General features: G+C 30.9%; 3 protein-coding genes across 3 annotated transcripts; 1 reads left to right on the plus strand and 2 right to left on the minus strand.

Moving 5' to 3' along the window:
- Positions 1 to 652: 652 nt before the first annotated feature.
- Positions 653 to 2671, plus strand: LOC144835159 (uncharacterized). The gene is made up of 3 exons (XM_078690219.1): positions 653 to 731; positions 1099 to 1241; positions 1580 to 2671. The coding sequence occupies exons 1-3, from the start codon at positions 668 to 670 to the stop codon at positions 2270 to 2272; spliced, it is 900 nt and encodes a 299-aa protein (XP_078546345.1). The 5' UTR covers positions 653 to 667; the 3' UTR covers positions 2273 to 2671.
- Positions 2672 to 2729: 58 nt separating this feature from the next.
- LOC144858956 (uncharacterized) lies at positions 2730 to 8711 on the minus strand. Its single transcript, XM_078715116.1, has 9 exons — positions 8430 to 8711; positions 8063 to 8344; positions 7756 to 7845; positions 7346 to 7565; positions 6909 to 6944; positions 6392 to 6688; positions 5584 to 5907; positions 5105 to 5371; positions 2730 to 4967 (listed from the first exon to the last, which is right to left on the minus strand). Exons 1-9 carry the CDS (start codon positions 8493 to 8495, stop codon positions 4468 to 4470), a joined length of 2082 nt encoding a protein of 693 aa, XP_078571242.1. The 5' UTR covers positions 8496 to 8711; the 3' UTR covers positions 2730 to 4467.
- On the minus strand, positions 8506 to 13495 carry LOC144858957 (putative serine/threonine-protein kinase pats1). Its single transcript, XM_078715118.1, has 9 exons — positions 13327 to 13495; positions 12785 to 12898; positions 12419 to 12594; positions 11621 to 11710; positions 10857 to 11015; positions 10196 to 10444; positions 9653 to 9838; positions 8549 to 8585; positions 8506 to 8510 (listed from the first exon to the last, which is right to left on the minus strand). The coding sequence occupies exons 1-9, from the start codon at positions 13436 to 13438 to the stop codon at positions 8506 to 8508; spliced, it is 1128 nt and encodes a 375-aa protein (XP_078571244.1). The 5' UTR covers positions 13439 to 13495.
- Positions 13496 to 14130: the final 635 nt, after the last annotated feature.

Genomic DNA, 14130 nt, shown 5'->3' on the forward strand with positions numbered 1-14130 from the left:
TTTAGTATGTTTCAGGCAATTTTAAGCGTTTTAAAAAATTGCCACGAGTGCGCAGAATTTTGCACGCGCACTGCGCGTTAAACGTTAATGCGCACTCTTTTTGCCCGATTTCTGTTTTACAACCTTTCTTTAATAATATCATCATATTTGATTCACTTTTCAACTCAAAATTGCGTTATACAAGCACGTCAAAAGTGACAGGCTACGCACGTATAGGGCCTAAGTTAACAAAATAGTGAAAATATGCTAAATTTTAAAATTAATATATATCGTCAGAATGCTGGGGAACACCTATTTTTTATTTCATTTTCTTGAAGTGTATGTATTATATGGATGATTTATTATCAAATTAAGAGAACAAAAGTTGATGAAGTCATCATTAATTGCATATTGAATTAAAAAAAATTAATTTCGACAATCAAACAAATTTTGACATTTTCTTAGGCCGAAATAACAAACTTAACATTAACTTTCTTTCGTAAGAAGTTCATATATTAAAGTTAAAAGTATATAGTTTGACAGTGCATCATTTTTTAAAATTTTTAAAGATGTCATCATAGTAATAAATTATAATTCATTGCAGTATGTAATAATCTATCTGCACCAAAGTGGCTACTGAATAGTAAATACACGGAGGTATCTTTCTACATGTTTTAGTAGGTTGTGTATGGCTCGATGGTCTGTGCTCGTGTCTATAGCATTCAAGGTACCGAGATCGAGCCTCACCTTGGGTAACGAAACGAAATAAGATTTTTTTTTATTATTTGTATTGTTTGTTCAATTTTATTTCTTAGTGTATAGATTATACACATGATTTATAATGAAATCTAGATAAAAAGAAACTTATGTCTTTATTATTATGTAACAAATGTGGTTTATGACATTATACGCAGAGGGATCTTTGATCGGATTGCGATACCGGCTATTGTATTTGCGTTAGCAAGATCCTAGCATATATTATAAATAATTAAAGATTCTGAGAAAATCAATCAATCAATATATCTTTTACAAATCAATTATCTTTATTTTAATCAAAGCATAGAACCTATAATTCGTCATAGTGACGAATTAAATCTAGTTAGAATTGATATGTTGTAGGTTTTAGAGGCTGGAAGGTGAGAGAAGATGTAAAGAGACGACATGAGGCAGCACGTGTCATACAGTATGCTATGATTGGATATTCAATTCATTTACATCAATGCAAGTTAGAGGAACAATTAAATGAAGTAGATTCAGACGAGGTAGGCCTTTACTTAAAACCCCAATTTTCAATCTTCGCTGCACCAACATACTTTACCATGTGAAGTATGTTCATTTATCACTAACACATCGCATTTACATGTACTTAATTCAATGATGTTAAATTAACACATCATCATCATCATGTACTACGTTATAAAACTAATAATGTTGAATAGGGTATATTTTATTTACTGAGAGATTACCTGTTCTCGGTTCCACCTTATTAAATAGGCAATCAGTTAATTTTTAACTTATAAAATATTTTCAACTCATTATTTTTATACCAATCTAATACTTTCTTTACTTGATACAATTTATTATGAATTTATTTTACCAGTTTGCTGATTCTGATGTGCAAGAATGCAATGATGAACAATCACAACAAAACAATAGCATATTAACAGAAGGTATACTGTCAGCAGTATCATTGGATAATGAACCTCATGACAGTAACCTGTCAGTGATTAGTTCAAGCAATGGTACCAAAAAGGTTGAAGACAAGAGAGATAAGTTTACCAGTAAAGGCACCAAAGAAGTTGAAGACAAGAGAGATAAGTTTACCAGTAAAGATAGCAAAGAAGTTGAAGACAAGAGAGATAAGTTTACCAGTAAAGATAGCAAAGAATTTGATGATCAAAACAAGAGAGATGTGTATGATACTGATAAAAAGATCAATAAAATTGAAGAACGAGAAAATCTAAATAACAATTCTAGAACACAAGTTCATGAAAATGGTAACCTGAACTGTAATAGTGGTGGTAGAAGTGAGGGAAATACAATAGTCAACATTGAACTAAAGAAAGATGGGGATGAAATATCTCAAAAGAAGAGCTCAGATGAACAATGTGGTACACATAAACCAATAGCTAGTGAGCACCAGAATGGTAGATTTGTTGAAGAGGAGCCTGTAAATCAAGGAACTACTACCATCATTAACAAGTTTGTGCAAGTTGCAACAACTCCTGCAGTTGACATAGCTTTTGGTATTGTGTTACTTGGTTTGCTGTATCATGGTCCAGTTAGGCTATAACCTTTAGTCCCAAACGCTGCAAAATGGTCTACTGTATGGTTCAAAGAAAAATGAAGATGGATGACACAGAAAGAAAGATGTTCTCAGTCATGTAATTTTGCTGTTTCAGATTACAGTAATAGAATTTTCAATTGTTTATATATTTGTACCATCGTATACAAACAATAACAATTCAGAGTCTTTATGGAGCACTTTCATCTTTGATTTTGCTTTCATGCATGAGTAAACTTTATGAATATGAAATTATCCTAATATTCAATTTTATTATAAACAAATCATGTAAAACTAACAATATACTTTTAGTAAATAAAACTAATTCTCAGGAATATGATTTGTGATTTTTATGTCCCATGCATTTAGGATTTTCAGATTTCAATGTTGTGTTGTTTTTCTATAAAATTGGTCGCGTTCAGATTTAAAATAAAATAAACAAAAATAGAATACAAAAAAGTTAATAATATTGTATATCATTTATTAAAATAGAATATGAAATATGTATTTATGAAGCAACTCTACCAATAAATGTAAATTTTTTAAGTTTCAATCATCAGCAGTGATTAATGCATACACCACAACATTGTACTTTACATTGTACAAGTCTTGTAAAGATAAGTTTACAATAATAAAAAAGATTTAAAAAAAGCTATACCAATGAAATAATATACAGTGGGTTTACACATATTTCTCATGTGAAATTTTAGGTAAGCCACTAACACTAGCCATAGCCACCTAAGCACAAAAGACTCATAGACATGGACAATATATATACAAAAGACCCAGTTACAGAAAGTCAACAGTCAATTACTTATTGCACAGTTCATCATAATATAATTTATTTTTCCTAGAAAACATGAGTCAAGCCATGTCACGCTAATATTGGATGTGACTGACTGATTGGAGGCATCCGTATGGCCAGTAAAAATATATTTCATTTTAGTGATAAATGGAGGAAAAGGACAATTCTGTTTAGGTTTTCAGAAGCCTGTTGATCAGTCACACACACACTAGACAGCAGCTGATCATGTTTTTGGTACAGTTGAATTATCTTATTTTAAAACATGTGGTTTATAATCCCAATTGTTTATATTATTGAAGCATTATAGTACCAATAATCTTTGTAATTTATCAATTATGAGGAATAGAAATATGCCTGTAAATTTGTAATTTATATCATGCATTTGTGAATTTAGTCGTGAGGTAATTTCTCCGATTGATCGTAATCAAAACGGTACTGGGTATGGTCTACTAGTTTTTCTGCTCCCAACCAGTACATCCATTCATAGAACGGTTCCGAGATAACGACTATACTTCGGCTTTAGTCGATAGAAGATTGAAAAAATTGTTAGAGATAGAGTAGGCCTATACGATGTTTGATTATGTGTAGATGTGTGATTTGTTCTTTTATTCAAATGATGTTATTTATTTAATACATTTTTTTATATCAATTAATTAAATTATCGTAGATTGTATATTATGCGATAAATATTATTTAATAATTTTTTGATATATTATTATTATTATTATTATAATATTAAAAAAAGATATTTGTTAGTATAAATTTAAAAAATATAGATATAATTTGTGTTATAGGTACTCTTGTTGTAATATTATCTATCTAAATATTATCGGTAATAATTTTACGACATTTAATAATGCCATAGCACATTTGCAATCAGATTTTTTTTTTTACTTTGACACCTTTTATCTCAAAAACGCTTCCTATCATGATCGATTACCTTCCACATTCGTAATCTACGGAAAATTCTGGTCTAGAAAAGTTGGATGGCAATTTATCCCCATTCGGGTGGTGATTTCCCCCTCCTGCCACCGGACTATCAATACTTTTAAGAATTATCACCAGATACAAAAATAATACAAATATAAAAATATTTTGTCATTCACTTACCTGACATCTCATATCAGGTACATGACCTATGTTCTATTACTTTGCTCTATTAAAACATAGTTTAAAGATCTTGAACTTTTAAAAACATTTTATTGTCCTTTATTAACTATGTATCTCCTATTATGTTAATACAAATCGTTTATTTGTTGAACTGAGTTACGGTCTACTGTTCTCAATAGACACTTTAGACTGTTTCTAGTAAGTCTACAATATCCATTCTCTCAACTGCTCTCAAGGCTTTTATTACTTCCTCTTGTTGAAATGGTGAAATTTAAACGTCTCCTCCATTTCATCTTTTTAACACCTCTTTAACCTCTTCTATTTTGGCCTCATTCAGCAACCCACGGGTTTCAAAGTCCAAAATCAAACTCCAGCTGTCTGTATACTCCTTAAAGACGGGGAAGTTGTATCGTCCATCAAGAGTTTTTATCTCTGAATCACTAAGACTTTTTCCAAGATTAAAGATCTCTCTTGTGCGTGGTAAAAATGATGCTACCTTACGCTTCTTGATATTTTTGAAAGCAGGAAGCTTTTCTTTAATGACCGACTGAAAGCCAAATTGTTCTGTTACTTTTATTGCATCATACAGGACAGAAAGATTTGTTTGACTCAATTGTCCATTTGCAGTTAAAAGAGCTAACAGTTTTATTGTACTGGTAACCCTATTCAACTCTTGAATGTCATCTACTATTTCTATGCATAGAACTTGTAGTCTGTTAAGGAGACCACGATCATCAAACCATTGTGAAAAGTCTGCAATCAACTGTTTAAAATTATCTTCCGAGAAATCTACATGGTTGAAGAAAAGCAAGTTTCCAATATTATGAAATAAATTTAGTATAATTAGCAAAATTAAATTCTTAAAAAATCTTTTTGAGACTGCATAAAATGTATTTTCTGTAAAAATGTTAAATAAAGATACCCACCTTGTCCTGATTGCTTTAGTAATTCTACAATATCCATTCTCTCAACTGCCATCAAGCCTTTTACTACTTCCTCTCGTTGGTTCACATCTCTTCCTTGCTTACATCGCCATTGTACCAGTGATTCCATAGTTGCTTCTACAGTCAGAGCTGAAAACCTCCTCTCAGTTTGTGATAGTTCAACATCAGCAATACCAAGATGCCTACAGAAGTTATTCCAATCTGTCGTCTTCTCAGAAATTATCAGGAAGTCCAAGTCTGTTAAGCATCCTGTAAAATTTTAATTTATTATATAAAACACATTTTGGTTGTTTTTCTATAAATATTGAGGTGCTGAAATTAAGTTACATTCCTGAAATATATAATTAATAATAAACAAATAACAATCTTACTTAAAAACAAAATTAGCTTTAGTTCTAAAATTCTAAAAAAAATCATGTTTAAATATAAAAACATATAAAGAATAGTAAGCAAATACCCACCTTGTCCTGATTGGTCTGTAAACATTGGAACTTCAAAACTGACATCATCTTTGTATTCCTTTCTTTTACACAGGCTATCAGCTAAATCAACACGTCCTTGTTGTTTTAAAGCCTTGATCACTGTAGGTAGTTGATGTGCTTCTGCATGTTGCCAGCTATTTTTCCATTGCACCAAAACTTCCATCATGGCATCTTCTACATGTTTGTTTTCGCCTGTAATTTTACTAACGTTTTCCCATTTGAGTCCAAGTCGCACTGCTAATCTTCTCCAATTTTGACCTAAATTGTCACAGATGAATAGCAGATCTTGATCATCAATACAAACTGTAAAATAATGAGAGAGAGAAAGAGAATGCTTTGATAAAAATAATAAAATTTATTCAATTATATCATAAAAAAGCATTTTGTTTTATAACAAAAAATAAATCATTAGTAAACATTCTATTATAATGCCAGTCAAAAATAATTTTTTTAAATCATAATAATCCATGAGCCTAATTACTAATTATTTTCTATGATAAAGAATTACAAGATAACTAAATATAGCATACATGATTAAATAATCTCTCTAAACTATTGAAAAAAAACCCCACCAATGATGTTGATATGTTTCAAACCTAGGGCTTCAAGCTTTCATAGACTGAAGTCTATACCATTCAGACAAACAGCTAGCTTGCAAAAACCATTAGTATATGTCAATGCTTTAGAATTAATGGCATAATCAACTTCATGAATTATTCATGATTTCTGAAAATGATGAAAAAGTAATGATGCCAGCATTCAGGCTGTACATATGAATGCAATATACCTGAATGTTTGATAATCTGTGGCAGTTCATCCTTACTGTATTTCTCAAACTGCTTAGCAAGATCATTACGTCCATGTTGTCTTAGTGCAGTGCATAATACTTGTTGCTGATTAAGGTCACTACCAATGTTGCTTCTCCAACGTTTCAGCATCTTTGCTGTAGCTTTATCTGTCTGCTTTTCATTATAAAAAATATTATTCACTGTAGACCATGTAAGCCCCAAACGAACACCAAATCGTCTACAGGAAAGATCCATCTCTGTAGATACACTTTCAATAGTAAGGTCATCCACACAGTCTATGATTAAAAAAAATGTTTATTCTATTTTTTTTTATTATTTTCACATGGATGTGTCTGAAAAGGTAAACAGACAAATTAATGTAATAATAAGCAATAATAAAAGAATAATAATGCAAAAATAAGGTTCAATCAAGTCTTCTTCTAATAGCTGTACTAAGGTGCAAACAATGTATATTATGATACGAAATAAGTCTGTGTCTGTGAAAGTCATACTTACCAATGTTATTCACATACCTGTCTTCAATGGACTCCTCTGGAAAAAAAAGATTAACAGAATATTTAAGCTTTCACTATGAATTGAAAATCATAAAAAATGCATACTGTAAATCTTTTGATTTTATTTAGCTTCTAATGTGTACAGACACAACTGGATACATACATTTTCAACAAGGGTCTCAAGGCATAGTAACAAATAGAGAAATGAAATTTGCCCAAAAATACATCAATCAGTTGAAACCAGCATTTTTAAAACTATTATTAGGGCATATAATAGGACACGTATATCTGAAATTTTGGAAAGGAACAAATATTGGTAAGTATTACAGTTTTGTCAGAGAGAAAAATAACATGGATTGCAACATTATTCATTTTTCGTCAACATCCTACCTAGGCTTCATGTGATCTTAAACAATAAAAACACAAATAATAATTTACCCTTTGATAGGACATTGTCTCCAAACAGATTACGGTAACGTTTCACTTCCATTCCTCTGCTTCCACATGGCAACACATCTTTGTCAAATTTGCGTACAACATGCATATGAGTAGGTTCACCTTTTGAAGCACACACACAAGGGATGTACATCTTTACTTTAACACCATGTGCATTCTTCTCACTCAAAAAGTGTAATTCTTTTTGAAGGAAACTAAGCACCTGAAAAATATTTTTTTTTAAATAAAGTTGTAACAGTAATGCAATAACAATTAAAAAGGAACAAATTAAGAGGCATATATCAGTATTTCTAATGGCTAATTGTGTAAATAGAATTATGCTTGTGAAAGATGTAAAAGCAACAATAAGTTGGAGGTGTAAATAAAGTGTAGAATGTTTGATACTGGCTTACCTTCTTACAGATGCTAGGTTGTGGATCATCATCTTCAGGAGAACTGCTTCCTGTTTCTGTGTTCATGATTGTCGTTCTGACAATTGTTGTCTGCAATTACAAAAAAACAAATCAATCCTTTGAACATTTTTACTCAAATCTAAAAGTCCATATTATTAGCTTTTCTATCACGCCACAAGATTTTCATCTTCATTGGATTCTGCCGTTGTCCATTATTTGTCATTATTGTTTTTTAACCTCATTGTCTTTTGGTTGAAATAATAGACTTTTGAGTAGAATTAAATAATACTATTTATTATTATTTTACCTGGAACAAACGACGGTTGTTAATAGTAGCAACATTTAGAAGCACAAGATGATGGCCATCAACATTCAGTTTAACATGCTCATAAGACAATGTAGGCTCAACATCTTCCATTTGAAATTCCTCAATAAATTTAGTTGCAACACGTTGGAAGAGATCATCTGGAAGGTAGCCATCAAAGTCATGAAAGAGAGAAATAGCACGCTTCTCTTCATATTTAACAGCCTTTGTATCATCACGTTGGGGCTTTAGGCGTGAAAGAACATAGAACATTCGTCCAACATTCTATAGAAACAAAAATGGAACATGAGTCCTAGATAGAATATATGAACAATTAATTGAACTAAAATTTTAAATAAAATGTAAATACCTCTTTACTCCTTTTTTCACACATTAACCCAAAGGTTTGCATGAGAGACACAAAAAAAATAATCATCTCATCTGACTCATCCTTCCAAATATGCTGCAACAGTCTTTCATCTAGTTTGCCCCCATTTAAATTTCTCCAAAGCTGTTTCAGAGATGGCTAAAAAAAATAAAAGTACAAAAGTGTAATTTGTTAAATGCAACAAAGTAATTATTATTCTTCTTGTCAGTAGAACCTCTCTTTTAGGAAAACCTTATTGAAGCTTACTTGTGAAATGAATGAGAGGCAGATTAACACCACAGCTAACCTCTATTAGGAGACACTTTGGTGGGTCTTCTCTTAAACCTTATTGAAACTTACTTGTGAAATGAATGAGAGGCAGATTAACACCACAGCTAACCTCTATTAAGGAAACACTTTGGTGGGTCTTCCCTTAAACCTTATTGAAGCTTACTTGTGAAATGAATGAGAGACAGATTAACACCATGGCTAACCTCTATTAAAGGGACACTTTGTTGGGTCTTCCCTTAAACCTTATTAAAACTTACTTGTGAAATGAATGAGAGGCAGATTAACACCATAGCTAACCTCTATTAAGGAAACACTTTGTTGAGTCTTCCCTTAAACCTTATTAAAACTTACTTGTGAAATGAATGAGAGGCAGATTAACACCATGGCTAACCTCTATTAAGGAAACACTTTGGTGGGTCTTCTCTTAAACCTTATTAAAACTTACTTGTGAAATGAATGAGAGGCAGATTAACACCATAGCTAACCTCTATTAAGGAAACACTTTGTTGGGTCTTCCCTTAAACCTTATTGAAGCTTACTTGTGAAATGAATGAGAGACAGATTAACACCATAGCTAACCTCTATTAAGGAAACACTTTGGTGGGTCTTCTCTTAAACCTTATTAAAACTTACTTGTGAAATGAATGAGAGGCAGATTAACACCATAGCTAACCTCTATTAAGGAAACACTTTGTTGAGTCTTCCCTTAAACCTTATTAAAACTTACTTGTGAAATGAATGAGAGGCAGATTAACACCATGGCTAACCTCTATTAAGGAGACACTTTGTTGGGTCTTCCCTTAAACCATTGAAACCTGTGTGGCAGATATTAAATTTTTACAGCTAAACTCATCACACTGAAAAAAATTACCACAATGTTTACGTCTGATATTCACCAATGATTGACACCACTCAAAGAAGTAAAGTTTGCTAACCTGAATGCTGGGATCTATAACTGTGATGATTGTTTTAAACTTGTCAACTACTCCCATCAAATCTATAACAATTTTTTCTTTGAGGATCTTGTCATCTGGGTAGAACAGAATCTCACCGATATCATGCAAGTACTCAAGAAACAGTTTTCTGTCAGTTATCTTACAACGAGCAAGTAAATCATTAATCTAAAAGGTAAATAAATATCATAATGAAAAATGTAACGAAAAAAAAAAGTTTATTAATTACAAACTGATAAACATTTGTTGAAGATTCACCATAAACAGTCAATTACCACAGGCAGAAAAGCAGGGATTACTGTTATATTACTATCAATAACAAACTTGTATCCCACACAATTTCAAATGTAATGAAACAAGTTTTTTTTTCACTTTAATTAACACCATTCAATGCAACACTCAGAAAAACAGGGTTTAATGCTTTAATGTGATTTTAAGAATAAACAAATGTAATGTTATATTATGTTATGTTAAACATTAAAAGACACATTCATCAATCAATCTGTTAAAGATATTTATTCTAACCTCAGATGTTGGTAGATATAGTTTGGCTTTTCGTAACTGTTGTATTTCCAGAAGTACTTGCAGCCATTTGATTGGCAAAGTAAGAATCATCATCTGGACTAATTTTTGTATTTGGAGAATGATTTTAGAAGCACCGCTCTTTTCAAATGAGACACTGTTTTCAATGGTAAAGAGCTCTCCTTGATACACCATGTCCTCAAATGGTTTTCCTTCCAGGGCTTTCCAAAGTATATTCTCTATTTCTTTTACCTAAAATAAATAACATCATATTGGAATTATACTTATGCCAGGGGAAGATTTAGAGTGTGCCTAGCCCACCCCAACTCCTTGTGTAAAGTGCAAAAAGTGTTTCATTTAATTTATGTTACGCATTTACTTACCCAGTGTACATTGTATAATTATACCAATATAATTCAAAATGTGTGCTAAATCATAGATATTTGTATACCTTTTTATTTGTTTTATTATATCCAAATGAAAGATAAAATTAAGTTAAGTTAATCACAAGCCAGCACAGTACAGTAGTATGCTCATGACATGACGTATAATACAATCATACATGATTGCCAATGTTAGTGATGAAACTACATATTGTTTCCAATGAATTAATGACAATATACAATTTTGTACTGTTTAAAAGGAAATGTGATGACATATGTACCCTTTGTTGTCTTTCTTGTTCAGTTTTACCAAGGCTCTCATAATGTGTACCAATCAGCATTATCTTGTTATTTTGACCTTTTCTTACATTTACAAAAACTGAACGAATCCAAAACAGAATGAAGTCAAGATTTGTCATTCGATGTTCATACAGTTTTCCCTAAATAAAAAAAAATGAACAAAATTTACATTTTAAATTCTTTGAATTCTAGTTTGAAACATTGTGGCAAATTATCTATTATTATTATTAGCAGCACAAATTTATATAGAAAAACAACACTATCATGGAAGTGGAAATAACAACAATCATATATCAGGCATCTGCTATTAACAACACTATCATAGAAGTGGAAATAACAACAATCATATATCAGGCATCTGCTATTAACAACACTATCATGGAAGTGGAAATAACAACAATCATATATCAGGCATCTGCTATTAACAACACTATCATGGAAGTGGAAATAACAACAATCATATATCAGGCATCTGCTATTAACAACACTATCATGGAAGTGGAAATAACAACAATCATATATCAGGCATCTGCTATTAACAACACTATCATGGAAGTGGAATTAACAACAATCATATATCAGGCATCTGCTATTAACAACACTATCATGGAAGTGGAAATAACAACAATCATATATCAGGCATCTGCTATTTGCACAGTTTGTGTTAAGGTGAAGGATAACATGAAGGAAACATTTTATTTATGTACAATTACATAAACATTTTAAATTTGTAAAATCTACTTACAGTTGTTGGATCACGAACTTTAGCTGGGGCATTAAGACCTTCATTCATGTTGAATACAACACATACAACAGCATAAGATACCATGAATATCTAGTAAACATAATCATAATAGTCAATATTACAAACTGTTTATACACATGTGTCAGATACTGGCACAACTGATTATTTGATCCTTTTGTTTTCCTCACAAAGTGCATGTTCACCTTGGAAACATTTACAATCTTAATAATTGGTTTAATAAATAATGAATGTTTTATTCCATTCTTCCTCTCTCTCTCTCTCCCTCTTTGTTATCCATCTAGGCTAATATTACATTATGGTAGACATCAATGAATACTATTTTAAGTCTCTCAAAACTGGACACCCTTTGGCTGGCATAATATGTCTGGGTTTACAGAAATTCTGATATTCCAAATGTATTTTATCTTTTTTGACCTGAAGTCTGGTTTTGGTTTCTGGTAATTAGAGACTAGAGACTGAGTTGACTGTATTCAATTAAATGAAGAATAAAATAATTTATAATATTGTAATAATAATAATAATTGTATTTTATATCTGATACTGACATATTGTACTATATTAGATCCACATTTTTGTAATACCTTGGAGCAAGATTATAGGTTCTTAACGTCAAATCAAGTGAGCAAGCTTTTTGATTTCAGTGCTGATACTGTAACAAGGCCAAAAGACAAAGTATACACTGAAACTAACACAACCTCAGAAGAAGGCATGTATATTGAATATTGACGGCAAAACTAATCTCTATTAATAAAAATTAAATACACCAATAAAATTTACCCGTTGTATCACATGGTAAATTGGCTGACCACCAAAGTCCCAGATATTCATAACAAACTTGTTGCTATCCATTTTAGAGTCACCACCTTCTCTTGCAAAACGAAGTTTGGTTATAAATTTGTTCAAGAACCCTTTAGGAATTTCTGGTCTCTCAAGTTTTTCTTCATACACTGGTTCTGATATGATAAAACAATAATACACAATACAACAGTTTAATTCAATATCATAATCATAATCTTAATTTTAAAGACAGATGGAGGCAGGCTGAGTATATAGAGCAGGATTAGCAATATTTAGCACTTTATTTCTGATATTATTAATATATATGAACAGCACAATCAAGCACATTTCAAAATAAATATTTACCCTCTTTTTGTGGGCTTGGCTTTGGATTTGAACTTTTTGATGTTTCACCAGATTTGGCTTCTTGTTTTGATGTTGATGCTCCTGTGGGGTTTTTCTCTTTCTCAGGTCTACTTTCTGAAAAATGTGATGATATAATTAAAGATGATGCTATCTTGTTATAAATAGCATAATGTATTAACATTCATCATTATGCTTTATAATCAAATTAACTTGGCAAGAACAAAGGTTAGTGTAATAAATCATTTTTTGTCAATTCCAACCTGATCCAATTTGCCATCATCATTATAATATGTGTATCTTTTGTATTCTCTATTTGAATTCAAATGTCACAGCAGTAATCACAGCAAAATGCTGTATAAACCTGTCTTTTATTAAAACTTTTATATTAAATTTATTTTTAAAAATCTCTTTTGTACCAATTTTATATTGATTGGTATTTTCTGCCTTTATGTTTATACTTTTAAATTTATTTTACAGCAGATTACAATAACAATAATGACATTTTAAGTAAATTTGAATTAACTTTCATTAAAATCTTTTACCAGATTTTGTTTCCTGTTTTGATGGTCCTGCTCTTGGTGTGTATCCTTTTGTATGGCGTGGACTTTTCAACATTTGTTTAACTGTGACATCAGTGACGGCATCCTGATACATGTCTAAAGCTTTTCAATTAAAAAATGTTAATAAAATCATATATATTATTTTTTACACTGTTACATATTGGTTTTTAAAAAACATTGAAACCATTTTAATGATGTTGTTGCAATAATTGATCCTCCTTGGTCAAAGTGGATAACAATTATATGATATTAAAATGGCATATTACTTATTTGGTCTAAAAATACAAAAAAACATTGCGACATGACAGTGCATGAGAATTTTAAAACATCTATTTTGGTTGTTTTTTAAGCAGCATGTATCTGAATAAAGTGAATACTTACAAATATCCTGCGTTGTTTCTTTCAACATTTCTTTGTTACTGGCATCTGGTGTACACACCGTTGTTTTTACCATTGCATCTGTTATTATATGCAATGGATTAAACCTATGACAAAATGACATTATATAATTATAAAAGAATGTTTTTTTTTTTTTTTCATTTCATTTCATTTCTTTTATTTCGTCTCACATACTTATAACAAAAAATAACAAACAATAGAGAGAGACAGGATTCCCAAAAGCGAACTAAATCAAACTATCAAGTGGGTCTCCAAGGCAAAACATAATCATCCAACAGTAAAATACAAAATTACAACATTAAAAACAATGTGAAGATATATTATTATTATTATTTTATTATTATTATTACTGTTATTATTATCACAGATATCAAATGAAGTTTCAAT

The sequence above is a fragment of the Antedon bifida genome, chromosome 2 (assembly GCF_963402885.1).
Source record: "Antedon bifida chromosome 2, ecAntBifi1.1, whole genome shotgun sequence".
In the NCBI taxonomy this organism is placed as follows: domain Eukaryota; kingdom Metazoa; phylum Echinodermata; class Crinoidea; order Comatulida; family Antedonidae; genus Antedon; species Antedon bifida.